The following is a 14,874-nucleotide window of genomic DNA, read 5'->3' on the forward strand; positions in this document are numbered from 1 at the left end:
CTATTTATGTCTGAAGTAAATGAGATTTGCAGTGGCCCTTGACAAATGCAGAGCTGGAGATAGACACAGGTGGGCAACAGATGGAAAAGATAACTTGTCCATTGAAAGCTGCATTACAGAGGAGTAGCTGGTGCTTGTATTTTACACTTACAAAACTGTCTTGAGAAGAGGAATGTTGCTGGAGAAAGGAAGAGTCATAGTTAGGGGCAATATGTATAGTGCATGCAAACTAAAATAGCGTAAGTGAAGAGTTCTCTAAGCTTGGAGGTGCTTTAGCTATGAGATGTTATGCAAGTGGAGTGAAGGACTTGTGTTGAGAATTCTTAGCAAGGGAAGCAACATGAGGAAGAAGTGGAAAGAAATACAGATCTAGAATAAATACTAGCATGAGTGAAGACTCCTTGGTTACATCTTGAATTTACTGTAGATAAGTAATTCTAAGTATATTTTGAAAAGAAGTGGTTTCAAAACTTGAAAGTTTTCTTAAACCAAAGAAGGATGTTTAGAACAAAAAGTAGAAAACCAGTCTTGGAAGGGATATGGCTATGCAGAATATTTAAATGCTGCACTCTGTAGAAATGCAATCAGAACACTGGATCTCTACAGGAATTTGGAAAGAGATTTGAAAACACTGATGTTCTTATAATTTGGATGAAGTGTAAAGTGAGAATTTTTTTCCACAGCTCTCCTTTAAAATTTCCATTTTTGATTAAATGGTCTTTTTACCAATTATAAATAAGTAAATCCATCCTGACAATGCTCAGGTTTCAGTGAACTAGTTTCCTTAAAAAAAAAAAAAACAATGAAAATAAACCCAAACTAAAAACCAGAAGGTCTGCTAGCTTTCTGCAGGGGCCTTTTGGAGCTGGAAACCAGCAATGCCTTAAAGTTTCTAACATGTCTATGTGCTGTTGTTGCATGGTCACACCTGTGTGAGTCACCATTAAATACAGCATCCTGGAACTTCGTACTGGTGGTGAACTGTACTTTTGTGAGGAGGAGAATGTATATGTACAGGGTCTTTTATCCTGCTAATAGATTTAAACTGCCTCTTTGTTTTGCCAAGCAGCTAACAGTGGTGTCAGTGGCCTCCCAGCCTCCCAACTCCCCCCAGAAGACGGTGGGCGTCCCACTGAATGTAGCGTTAGGACAGCAGATCCTCACAGTGCAGCAGTCAGCACCCTCCTCCCCTGGGAAGGCTATTGTCAACCACACAACCACCCAGGTACAGACTGACTTTCCTTTATCTTCTAGTGTGTCTCTGTCCCATCACCTGTAGGGAACTGGAGTGTTAAACTGCAGATTTGCAGTGTTCAGTTCCAGGGTGTTCTTGGGATGGTGTTTGCTTAAGAATTAGCAAAAGCATTACCCTGAGGAGTGAACACTTCCACAGTTGAGGGATGCAATCAATTGCAAGCCCATAGAAGTGCATACTGGTAGAGGGCAGCTTTCCAGGCTGGAAAGCCCCACTTGGTGCAAGTTTTTGTGTTAGTATACTGAATCTCCTAAGTCATCTGGAAGGCTTCCAGTGACATGAGGAAATGTTCTTTGGGTGGTTCTGTCTCTTCTACCATTGTTTCTATACCACTGACTAGGGCTGCTTTCCAGATATTTCTGAGGTTTGCAACAGTGGAGTTCCCATTCTTGTGGTAGAGGTCTGCACAAGTGGGATTCCATGTTCTGAAACTTACAGATTTTTTTTATTTCCTATGTTTCCTGTCTAGAAAAATATCAGGATTTTCTATAATAACTGATAAATTAATTTTCATTAATGAATGACCAGACAAAATGACCTTTCTTACAAACTATAGTTCTTAGGTTTTTTCTTCCTTAATGTTCGTATTCGTGATTTGGTAAACATGAACGGATGTGTTGGAGTGTAAATAACCAGAAATATGGCAGGGAATGGACACAGTTGCACGTACAGCACAAGCCCAGAGACTCAGACAGAATCGACTTAATAATACAGATGCTAATTAGAATGCTGGTACTGGGACATGGACACCAGCATGATTTGCATTTATTTTTTCAAAGTAAAACTGGCAGCAATAGTCTTTTCAAAACAACTGTTAAAAGATTAAGTCACTCTAAGCACTCTTAAGTGGAAAAAATAGAGATAGCTGTGTGGTATAGATACTGATATATGGTGGTATATATTACAGTGTATATATATATATATTATAGTATGTGTGTATATATATAGTGTGTGTATTCTGATCCAAAGCTATCTGACAACACAATGGTTTCACCTGTCTTCTGTGGGCTCAAGAACTTGCCCTTAGAAGAGCTCTAACTTGAGTTTTACAATTTTCCTAGTTGGCCTTGGGTAACAGCCATTAATTTGTGTGCTAGAGGGAACTTTGCCCATGCTGGCTTCCCTCTGATAATACTTAGGCTATGACTATGCTTGCAGTTAGTACTGCTTTTGAATTGCTCTGGGTTGTTGAGGTTTCTTTATATTTAAAAAAGTTATAAATTCCAAGAAAATGCTTTACTCTAGAAAAATGAACTTTCATGTCCAAAGAACTATGTGCAATTTGAGATTGTGTAGTTGCTGAAAGCTAGGGAGCTGGGAAAATGTTCTAATAAGAAGTCATATTATACCATCTACCAAATTTAATACTGAAACTTAATGTCAAGAACAATGATACATTTAATATAGATATTAAAAGATATTGAGGAAGAAAAAGCTGAGCTCCAGAAGAAGTTAGGTGGAAGGAGAAAAAGGAGAAATAAACCAAGGTTTGATGTTGTCAGCAAGTCTTGCAAATTGTACATGTACCATTACTCCAGCTGTGAGGTAGCACAAGTCTGCCAAATTCCATTTCTTTCCCCTTTTTGCTTTTTTTTCTTAATAAGTTTGTTTTGCTGTTCTTCATTGTTCTTGCTTCTTTCTTTTCTCTAATTGTGCCCTCTTTCTCATGTCTTCATCTGTCAGTTTATGGACTCATATTTCCTCATATTTCCTTCTCAGGAACTGCACAGGGATTCCTGTGTGTTAATTGCAAACTGTCTTAACAGGACATATCTGTACACTCAGAGATAAATCATGCTGCAGTCCAGCACAAACAGTTCTGCAAATTCTTACCACATGTTTTTATTAGTAGAAGTATTTCTAGTTTTGTTCATTGCTTGATTTTGAAAACAAACTGAACAGTGTTCTTTGTAACCACCTGAAGTGTTTTGGCAGACATTGCGTCTGGGGAAGTGGACTGTCACTCTGTTCATGTAAATATTAGTTTATTTTGGTGTTTGGTGTGTAGTATTGAAAATGGATAGGAGTTTGTTCTGAGCTGTTGAGAGGCATTAATCTCTTCACATTTGTTTTACTTTTTAAAGCAAAACTGTGGATAACGGATGTGCTTCTCAAGGATACGGATGGATTTAAGAGTTCCTTACTAACAAATCAAGGAGTAAACACGTTGATGTTATTTCTGCCTTTGTACAAATAACTCTGTGCTATCTGTGTTGACTTAACAGGCTGTGAAATCAACAGTGCAGACCATTACTGTAGGAGGAGTGGGTACCTCTCAATTTAAGACAATTATTCCCTTGGCAACTGCACCCAATGTTCAGCAGATTCAGGTACCTGGAAGCAAGTTCCATTATGTCAGACTTGTTACTGCCACAACAGCCAATAGTTCAACTCAATCAGCTAGTCAAAATCCAAGTACGAATACACAGCCTCTTCAACAGGGTACGTGCTGGTGCTAATGTCTTGTCTTAATTAAGTTTTAATTTTGTTGGGTGTTTTTTCATGTTTATTTTGTAGTGATTAAAATGAGTATGTAATAAAGATCCATCAAGACTGACAGATATACTTAGTTTTATGGTCACAGTTCCTCTGTAGGAAAAGTTTGAAGCCATCACAGCCCACAAAAATATTGCTCCATTTAAAATGCTTTAGAAGTGCCAGATGTTTCTGCTGCTCTCTATCCATGCTTTGCAGCTGTGATTGAATAAATACTACAAACTAAGCTATGTTTTTTGTGTTCTCCTGTTGATACGGGAAATCCAGTGTCCTGAGGAGCTCCGCACCGAAACTGTTCTTTTAAGGCACTGCTGTGAAATATGTGCGAGCACTCTTGTGCCAAATACCTGTTTACAAATGTTATTTGGACGTAAGTGTTGGGTGCCTTGAGTTCAGTCAATTAATCTTAGCATATATATTTGCATTATGCACTGTGAAAGTCTGGAGAACTGGATTGTGGACTTGGAGTGACTAATGTGAGTTAACATTATGTTGTTTCTTGATACTAGCAAAGCCAGTGGTAGTGAACACTACCCCAGTGCGGATGTCTGTTCCCATAGTGCCAGCACAGACTGTGAAACAGGTGAGCTAAATGTAAAAGGCATATTCCTGACCTATTTTGGCTGGATAGTCTGGTTTCAGCATTGTAATGAAGTGTTCTGATAATAAAAGTGCATTCTGAATGAGCAGAACAATGATTTTGTAAAGATCTCCCTTTTTCTTTCCAGGTGGTGCCAAAACCAATCAACCCAACTTCCCAGATAGTTACTACTAGTCAGCCCCAACAAAGGCTTATTATGCCGGCCACTCCACTGCCACAGATACAGCCCAACCTCACCAACCTCCCACCAGGCACTGTACTGGCACCAGCACCTGGCACGGGAAACGTTGGGTATGCAGTCCTTCCAGCTCAGTATGTCACACAGGTATGGTATTAACACAGAGATAAATAAAGAAATAGTGCAGTTTTGGAACATACTGTCTTACTTTTAAAAGTTCTTCAAGACCCACCTGGACATGTTCCTATGTGACCTGATCTAGGTTGACCTGCTTCTGCAGGGGAGTTGGACTAGATGATCTCTAAAAGTTCCTTCCAGCCCTACCATTCTGTGATTCTACTGATTCCCCAGATGTCACCTGACACTAAGGGGGCAGACAGTTTATTTGAAGGCTTCTTGTTAGAATGATCATGGCACTAATTAGTATTTAAAATTAAAGCTTTTTTTTTATTAGCATAGCATAGAATTTGTAATCAGAATACCACAGGATTTCTATAAGCAGAACCAATGTAGTACAATTTTACATGCAACATAGTACACCATTTGTAATACAACTTATTATTTCTAATCACCTAGACCCTCTGCGGATCTGGTCATATCTTAATACATGGTTAACCTTATCAATATAACAAAATCTAGATGCAAAACTCATATAAAAGAATGCAAGTCACTCAGTGATTGGAGGAAGCAGATGTCAATAGAGGTGTTCCTAGCCACAGAGTCACACGTTTCACAGTCCAGCAGCAATTCCAGTCCAAGTTCTTTTCTTAGGACTTGAAACAGCTTGATTTTATAGACTGTTGTCTATGTGCAGTTATGTTTCCGTGTTCTATGACACAGTCATCACTACCACTTAGTTAGTTGTCCAGGTGCCTGAGACTCTCATGGCCAGTAAAGGATGAGAGTGCCTGGTGCCCAGCAATCTGGAGGCCAATAATGAGGGGAAAAAAATCTTCTAGGTTTGTCTGGTTGGTTACATGACCTTCAGGGCCTGATGATGGGATGAAAGAGAACAATTATTTGACTTACGTGGTCACAGATATTGGTCACTTGGATTATAAAATGATGTTAGTTGTGCTAACCACATTAACAAGGATCAGGAGCAGGGCATACCAGTCACACCAGCCAGGTCAGGGATTAGTTTTTTGCTCTTTGCCAAAGTCTGACCAACATTTGGAATGAAAGAAAGTGTACCTGAAATCTCTGCTGAAGACTGACCAGGCAGTCTGCAGACAAGGGGCTCTGTCAGCTCATGGCATTACTGGTACCAGCCTCATTTCTGGTTCCCTTCTGATTTTGTTACAGCTGTATTTTGACCCTGAGGACTCTGACCTTCCAGTCCACTTCCACAAATCTTACCTTAAATTAAATAATACCATTTGTTGAACCTCTTCTCAGAGGTTTTGGGTTCCAGACATGATCTGGCCCCAGTAGGTCCATATCTTAATCTGTGCCAATCTGTCTACAGAACACATCCCAGCAGGAGAAAATGTCTGCGTGTAGGTAATACAAAAGCAGGGAGCCCAAAACAGTACTGTTTATCAGGTTCTTTCTGAGGTTTTGGTCTTTTAATGTAAAAAAAACAAATTATGAGTCCAGGTATGCAGAGCAGTTGAAAAGCAAATACTTTTACTTGCTTTTATTTAATTGTGTAATAAGTGGATGTATGTTAAGGAAGTGACTTAAAGAAATTTGTGCAGGAAACAATCTCCCTCTATTGGGGCGGGGTTGCTTAAGAAAAGATTTTGGGAAAATGAGCATGTTTTGGGGAGCTTGAACTGTTTGTGGTGCAAACAATTCTTTGTGTAGTCTCTGCTGTAAACATTGTAATAGAGAACAAAGATACCATCTAAAAGAATGGTTTTATGCTAAGTATGGAGGCTGGTCCAAGTTCTACAAATGTCTAAAATTGTGCTTGCAAGCCTATCATTTTTGTAACAATATCTGGAAAACTAATTAAAAATGAGCTACACATCTTCTTGAGTATATTTTAATTTCTTTTATGTTATGTATGAACCTTTTTGTTTTTGTTAGCTACAGCAATCATCATATGTATCTATAGCAAGCAACACTGCCTTTACAGGGACATCTAGTATCCAGTCCCAAGCACGGTTACCATTCAATGGGTGAGTGTTTTTAAAAAAACAAAAGAGCCAAAAAAACAACACAAAAGCAAGAGTCCTACAGTATAAGCTCCTGAATTAGCATCTTCTTTCAGTCACATTTTAAGGAACCATGGAAGCCTGAGGAGTTGGAGTTTAGTTTGTAGGATTTTCCAAGAAATTATATATTTGCTTTCTGGATTTTTAACTTGTGTAGCAGGAAGTTGACCTTAAAGTTCCCTATTGTTCCTTCTTCATTTTGGGTCAGCATCTGGGAGCTACAGGCCTCAGCTATTTCTCAGCGTTGCTGGAAAGAGGTGCTGGATGACATTGCTGGAAAGATGTAGATGTTTAGCACACGCAATAATCCAACTGAACAGTAAAATGAAACTAAAGCCCAAAATGGATCCTGATAGGAGGATTTGGGTTTTTCAAGTCTTGTGGTTTTCTTTTATGGATGAAAATGACAACTAGCAGGTATTATTTCCACTTTTCCAGTCCAGCAGCCTTCTTTTTCCAGCAAACAATAGCACAAATTGTAAATGTCAAGGTGCTTTCTGTTGCTGCATGCTCAACTCACTCAATCTAATCCCAAATCCAGATGCAGCTATTCAAACAAATGGATTTAGTTTAATCTCCCTAGTATAACATGCAGAACATGCTGGATGGAGGTGGAACAAATCTCATAACAAGCAATTAGCTACACAAAATCTGAGTTTTAAGGCAGTTAAAGGCACAATCGTATTGAGTGAACTTTTGATGGCTATTTATTTAGAGCGGTTCTGGGAGAGCTTTCCCTGATTCCAGTTTTCAGTTATGTTGCTGCTTCTAGCTTTAAGCCATTTCTACTTTAGGCATGCAGCCAAATTTGCAGAAAATATCATCTCTTTCTGGGTTTGAAAGGCACTTACTTAAATGCAGTCAGCCATAAACCTAATGGAAAGGGAATATAAAGGTTTTTTCCAAAGTTTTTATTATGAGTTATTTATTTAAATTTAAAGTGGGAAGAAAAAGATAAAACTGTGTGTGTGTGTATATAAATGCACCCTTTTCCCTCCCACAGAATAATTCCTTCTGAATCTGCAAACCGCCCAAGGAAGCCTTGTAATTGTACTAAGTCTCTATGTTTGAAATTGTAAGTACAGTTTGGGTTTGGGTGTTTTAAACCTTATTTGTAACACCATAAATTTATGCTGAGTATTAGAATATAATGTTTTTAGGTATGTCAGAAATGTAATATCTATGATTGGGACATCCCTTTTTTCTATTGTAGTTAGCAACAGGACAAAGGGTAATGGGATGAAGCTGGAACACAAAAAGTTCCACTTAAATATAAGAAAAAAATATTTTACTGTGAGGATGACAGAGCACTGGCAGAAGCTGCCCAGAGAGGTTGTGGAGTCTCCTTAATCTCCTTCCTTGGAGATCTTCAAGACCCACCTGGACATGTTCCTATATGACCTGATCTAGGTGAACCTGCTTATGCAGAGAGATTGGACTAGATGATCTCTATAAGTCCCTTCCAACCCCTACCATTCTATGATTTAGGCTGCTGTTGGTATTGGTAGAGAAGTTGCAGTGCCTGTGTAACTTTCCACACAGCTTGCAGGATTTGCACCCTAACATTTTATAAATTTCTAACTTTGCAGCATTGTTCTGTGGTAGATCCAATTCCACTCAAAAGCTGAAGTTGCATTGTTGTTGCTATGACATCTCATGGTACCATCAGTAGGCATCTACTATACTTTGATGCACATCAGTAATACCATACTGTATCAAGTACTGAAAAAAAAACTGGCTGGTATATCTTTTCTTAAATGACTGAATAGACAAGTGATTCTTCATTGATACTTTGAGTCTTGCTTATCCTCATGAGATGCTGTTCCACTCAATGTCTTTGTAAGAATTTGATATAAAAGCATTTTAAGCTGAGGAAATGCTAAGTGTCTTTAACTTGAGACAAAGACAGTGTACCAATTTTTGGACAATAACTGGAGGAGATACTAAATTAATCTGTGGTTCCCTGAATCCTAGACAGTGAAGAGGGAATTGGCGGTGTGCTACTCAAAGGGAAAATGATGTAACAGTATCTGAACCCAAGTTAAGAAGTGTGTTCAAACTTTTCAGCTTGGATTTCTTTCTGTGTAGTACACCTCACCTTTCCGTGGAGAGGTGTGCTCTGTGCTTCTTAGCCTCAAAATTGTCAGTTGCATAGAAGACATGGGAAATGGGAAGATGTGTAGGTTTTTTTCAGATGTTTTACAACAGACATGACTGACTTAATAGTGCCAAATGTATGTTAGATGCTTAGGGTTTTCCATTTATACCAGTCTTTGGTGCTTAAATGCTCTAGAAATTCTGGGAGAGTAATGGCATCACTAATAATGCTTTATACCTTCAGAAGTTGTTTGGAAAGAAAACTTCTCTTGTAAATTACTATAGTGATATCTTTAGGTGGCTAGGCATTTGTGCAGAGCAAATGGCTAATTCAGTCTGTCAAAGGTGCTTTCTCACTAATAAAACATGTTCCCATCAGGAAAGTTGCTTTTTTTCCCAAATGAGTATTGAAGGTAGGCTTGTACCCTTTTCTACAAAGAGACCTTGGAGAAGTCATTTGCTCAATGGTGCTCTGGGTTGATTGCTTATGCTGTTTGTTTTAAAACCAAGACCATGCCACCGCTGAGTTTTAAGCAGGACATAAAGGGAAACTATTAGAATTTGGAAAATCTTTTGATGTAGCTTGTCCCTGGAAATATTTGGGATGCTAAAAATCCTCAGAATGCTATTCAACCAATCCTAATCTAGTTCTTATAGTGGTACCTTGGGCAAGGGTAACAGGAAGCCAATTTTGCAAGGGGTTTAGACTCCTAAAAATGAATATGCACTGCCAGCAGGGTTTGAAAAGCAACTGAAGAGCTATAGCTCAATTTACTTGAACTGGAAGTGGTAATGTAAGCAAAGCATTGTTTGAACTGGGAATGAATGTGGTGCTTCCATGGATCAAATCTGTGGGATGATGAAGTCTTGGTTTTGGTGAGAGGTAGCAGAGGCACATAAGATTGGCCTTTCCTGTCAATGTGTTGCTGCCTTTTATTCATATACTTATCCCTTTAAAAAGTCTCTGATAACTACAGGTTTCTCTTCATTCAGATCCTTTCTATAGTGCTTCAAAGCCTGTGAAGTGCATCACTTGTTACTCCTTTTCTAGTCTTTCATCCCTGCTTTAGTGGCCTCTGCCTCAGTTCACAGCTGCAAACTGCTTACAGAGTAAACTTAACAAAAAAAGACGTGTGGCTGTGTCAGTTTGCCTGTTGATTGGCACTTGCCTTTGTTTTGGCTATATGGAAACTCCTGAAGGCTGACTTGAACTGGTTAATGTGCCTGCAGCAGAACGGCTCTCAATATGTAGGTCAGCCACCCAGGCGTCGCCCAAAAAATAGTCACATTAGCTTCTCTTGCTGCTCTGGGGACCTGTGATTTGTGAACGTCAGCTCAGACAGATACCTTTGTCTTTAGACAGCAACTAGAGGATTTAGGCTTTGCAATGAGGCAGATACCACTTGTATACATGTAGTTGAGTGTAGAGTGGCCCTTAACCTTTTTTGTGTATGTGCATACCACTGGTAACTTTTGCTACTGGCAACATAATAGTCACATTTACAAATGCCTTCTGCATCTTCTGTTTCAGGTATTGTGATTGTTTTGCAAATGGTGAATTCTGCAATAACTGCAACTGTACAAATTGTTATAACAACCTGGACCATGAAAATGATAGACAAAAAGCAATAAAGGTGAGGAACCTCTTCCCCTGCCCCCGAAATGAAGCTTGTATCTTCTGAAGCTACAGCATGGGGTAGAGTGAGTGTATAATGCTCCCCATATACAGTGACTGACCCTTTGGGTCTGCATTGACAGGCCTGCCTTGACAGAAACCCTGAAGCCTTCAAGCCCAAAATAGGCAAAGGAAAGGAAGGAGAATCTGACCGGAGACACAGCAAAGGGTGTAACTGTAAACGCTCAGGATGTCTGAAAAACTACTGTGAATGTTATGAGGTATGAAGCATTATCATACTTAAAGATGGGTTTTTTTTCCTTTAGTGCTGCAACTTCTCTGATTTGCTTTGTCTCTTCTTTATATAAAGTCTCCTTTTCAATTCTTTTCTATTGCTGTAATATTATCTCTTCTTCTAGCAGTTGGCATGTCAACAACCATGTATTTGGCAAAATTAATCGTTTTGGTTGTATCACTTTAATTTTAAACCACATAGTGGTTTTGAACTCGGGCTTGGATTTGACCTTTACTGAAGAGCAGTATTTCCTATAAAAAATTACTGCACCAGGTCTCTAGGAGAAGTTGAAGCAGCATCCCACAGATGTTCTGGAATAGAATATGTCTGTGGAAGACAAAAGCAAAAGTTGACTTTGTGTCAGCTAACTGATCAGTCTGTGGCTCTTGAGACAGTAGCAGACTGATCTCAACTACCTGAATTCCACTGAAAATAGCAGGCTGTTGAAGAAAGTGATGAGTGGGAAGCCATTGATTGGCATTTGATTCAAATATAAATTCTGGGAAGGTATCTCGGTTTGAGGTGATAATTTAGAGACAGGGCTAGTACTTGGGGGGGTTATTTCAGTGACTAATTGGTAAGAGATTAAAACAAGATCTTTTTGTTGTGGGTTATCATAAAGGGTATCGAGGTTGCAACAGGATTCTCACATTTTATTTGTTTCTTTCAGGCAAAAATCATGTGTTCTTCCATATGCAAATGCATTGGCTGTAAAAATTTTGAAGAAAGCCCAGAGCGAAAGACATTGATGCATTTAGCAGATGCTGCAGAAGTTAGGGTCCAGCAGCAAACAGCTGCAAAGACCAAGTTATCTTCCCAGATCTCAGATCTGCTGACAAGGCCAACACCAGCACTCAACAGTGGTGGTGGGAAGTAAGTTAATGCAGCACTCTGTTTCAGCTACTTCTAACGTTTTTTTTTCTGATGTGTGTGACAGGTATGTCCCTGTCATCTGTGAATGTTATCTGCATAAGCTGTAGAAGCAGGAGCACTCAGGTGAATGGTGCTTTTTGTTCACGTAACTGTGCTTTCTGTGGAACCTAGGGTGTGCTAACCTCAGGCTACATTTGAGCATGTAACTAACTGATGTCATCTCATGGTTTGCCCATGTGCTTACAGACAGCATCGAGTACAAGTGTCCTATTTACTGAAAGGATATAATCTTTGAGCTGTCCTTACAGTAAAATCTGGAGAATTGTTCCAGGTACCTAGGCATTTCAAAGTATATCTCAAAATGTACATTAGTGGAGGCAGGCACCAAAGCACAATGGCCCACCAGTTCATTTGACTGTAACTGTGGGTTGTCTAAAGGCTCTTGCAAGCAATGGGGCAGATGAAATCCTGGTACTAAAAAGTTGCCCAGCCAGGTACATTTTGCTGAGAGTGCATCTTTTTTTTGTTTCAGACTGCCCTTTACATTTGTAACCAAGGAAGTAGCTGATGCAACCTGTGAATGCCTTCTCGCGCAGGCAGAACAGGCAGAGAAGATGGGGAAGTCAAAAGCCGCAGCAGAGCGCATGATCCTGGAAGAGTTTGGACGCTGTTTGATGAGAGTTATTAACTCTGCTGGGAAGTCCAAAAGTGACCCTTGTGCCATGAACTGCTGACTCATGCACATGAGCCACAATGAAACGGACTGAACAGAACACTTAAGGCACAGGGACACTTTGGTTTGGCACAGAGGATTTAATAATATTTGTTAATTTGGTGCTGCTTGTAAATTGACCTGCATAAGATTGAAACAACAAAATCTTTTATGATGAGATGTAGAGCTTTTTAAATCTTAGCTAACTCTTCTTCTAAAGACAATGCCTCAGTTCTTCTTCCCAATGTACAGCTTTTACCTTGGGTTTCTTAAAAGTTAGATGTGTTCTCTCCTTTCTCCCAGAATAATTGCCTGAAGGGCATATGTAAATTATTACATATGATGGAGTTGCATCACTTTGTGCATACAGGAAAACACAGGTGATGTCAACAGCTAAGAGACGCTTTTGTTGACAGGCCCATAATAAGGAGGTATCAGTGTATCTGAGAGACTTCTGAAAGGAAGTGTGTAAAAAGGAGCATCTAAATGGAAAGTAGTACTTGTACTTAGTATTTGACACAGCATTTTCCTCTAGTGTATGGAGCACTGTGAAATGCACAGGCAATAAGGCAAGGGGGTTGCTTGGAGATTCGGTGTTGGGCAACTGGTGGAGAATCTTGATGGAGTGGGGCCCAAGGAATTTAGAGGTGAATTGAATTAATGGAATTTTTTTAATAGGAATATGGCCAAGAGCTCAGATATTTCTTAAACTGGAACTTGAAGGCTCAGAAGCAAGGAAGAGCATCTATGCTACTATAGTGGAGTGATTGACCAGTGTACATTATTACCTAAGTGTGCAGCAGGTGGATGCTGTGCTGTGGTTTTTCAGAGGTCTGCAGCAGCCTTATCTCTCACCAGAGGTAGGGTTGTGCGGTCCATTGTGTTTTCTAGGATTGAGCTGTAACCCTGGAAAAGTGTTTTAGGTCGGAGAAGCTGAGGTCACAGGAGACCACATGTGGAACTACAGTTGTCTTAATGAAGACTGGAGACAATCTCCACCCCAATCCACTTGCAAACTCAGGTAGGGATCATGTTCAGCCTGGTTGTGAGTCTTCAGGATGCTGCTTCTCTTCGTGTTGGCAATTTACTTGATGAAAACTTTTAAGTGTTGTTTAAAATGTCTTTGAGGGTTGTGATCAGAGAGAATGCTAGGACAGAATCAGGATTGCTACCAAAATGGACGCACAGACCCTTTTACACATAGTGAGGGGAACAGGGAAAGTACTATACAGAGGCATAGACCAAGGCAAGGGATTTTTTTTTTTCAGTATTTGTTACGGGCAATCTCAGATCACGCTTTTGATAGTGGAACGCATTTGCAAAATTAACCTGGTAGGTTACTTACCTACCATGCAAGTCAGTAACCAAGTTTAAACACAGGCATTTTTTTTACCTGTCTCATTGAAGCCTGGACTAACTAGGTTCTCCAAAAGGGATTTTGTATTCCTCCTGTAAAATTGCAAATATGGAGAAATGCAGCAGAGCTCTTCATCTTTTCCAGCAGAGCCAGGCTGGGGAAAGGTAGGGAATTGGTAAACCAGCAGCAGAGCTAAGTGCCTACACATCTGATCGCAGTAGGATCAGAGGAGGCTTCCACTCTTGTCTTTACTTACATGATCCTGTACACTGAACAGAACACCCTTTCTCCTTGACCGTTCTCTGGTGCCTCCTCAAAATGTCTTGGGAGTGCAGAGGGCCTAAGAGGCATCCAGGAGCAGTGCTGGGCCCATTGGGTGGCCATTGCAGAAAAGGTTTGATCTGCCAGTCACTGTCTGAAGAGCCATCTCCCTGAGCATAAACAGCAAGTATATTTGTGCAACTCTCTGAAAAGGGAATCCACCTCTTGTGTAATTAAATGTCATTTTTCTCATAATTAGGACTTGGATTTACTAAAAAAATCAGTGCAGTAACTTTACATGTAGATAGTGCAGATACTCAGTTTACTTGTAGTGACCTAATATAGTACATTCAGTAGGATTTGTATAAATGTAAACTAGTGTAAGTGAATAAAATAATACCTACTTATGTTATTTTTCAAACAGATTGCAATATGCCTTTTGTTTAGACTCCAATCCATGTTAATTTTGTATATATTCTGTATCTTACTCTAAATTGCAACTTTTGTGATGTGTATTTATATACAGTATGCAAAAACACTTGTGAAATTTAGATTACACTTGTAATTATGTATGATGGCATTGCTTGAGATTATTTTGCTGGTAAAGACTTTGAAGGTGCAATCAAATGCTCTTAGTTCTTCTGTTTTGTTTTGAACAAGCTTTCACAGATAAGCTTGGATTTTTTTTCTCGCCTCTCCCTGGTGTAGAATGTGTGAATTGTTTTTTGTACTTCCTTAGCCATTTGCATCAAACTGCTGGACAAGATTTACAGTCAAGTTCATCCAGTTACATAAAAGTAATTGGGAATGGGGCAAGGGTTCATTTTCTAGTTGTTTACATCTGAAAGTAGAAAAATTAAATTTATATTTACTAGACCTATTCTAAGAATACACTTTTCTATATTGTACAAATAAAACAGATAAATCACAAAGAAAAATAAACATTTATACTGTTCTGTAAATACAATATTT

The 14,874-nt window shown here is 39.3% G+C and overlaps 1 protein-coding gene across 3 annotated transcripts in view; it reads left to right on the top strand.

Annotated features, from left to right (window-relative positions):
• The window catches only part of LIN54 (lin-54 DREAM MuvB core complex component), a 41,353-nt gene extending 26,527 nt beyond the window's left edge, over positions 1-14,826 (top strand). Inside the window, exons 5-14 of one of the 3 annotated variants that reach the window (XM_061994359.1) lie at positions 1,070-1,225; positions 3,481-3,697; positions 4,261-4,334; positions 4,480-4,677; positions 6,565-6,656; positions 7,696-7,767; positions 10,321-10,423; positions 10,548-10,685; positions 11,370-11,572; positions 12,105-14,826. In XM_061994359.1, coding sequence (XP_061850343.1) covers positions 1,070-1,225; positions 3,481-3,697; positions 4,261-4,334; positions 4,480-4,677; positions 6,565-6,656; positions 7,696-7,767; positions 10,321-10,423; positions 10,548-10,685; positions 11,370-11,572; positions 12,105-12,306 — 1,455 coding nt within the window. In that variant the 3' untranslated portion in view covers positions 12,307-14,826. The remainder of the gene's footprint in view (positions 1-1,069; positions 1,226-3,480; positions 3,698-4,260; positions 4,335-4,479; positions 4,678-6,564; positions 6,657-7,695; positions 7,768-10,320; positions 10,424-10,547; positions 10,686-11,369; positions 11,573-12,104) is intronic. The other 2 variants (XM_061994360.1, XM_061994361.1) reach the window with 2 other exon arrangements.
• The last annotated feature ends 48 nt before the right edge of the window (positions 14,827-14,874 follow it).

This window comes from Colius striatus, chromosome 3 (genome assembly GCF_028858725.1).
Source record: "Colius striatus isolate bColStr4 chromosome 3, bColStr4.1.hap1, whole genome shotgun sequence".
NCBI lineage: Eukaryota > Metazoa > Chordata > Aves > Coliiformes > Coliidae > Colius > Colius striatus.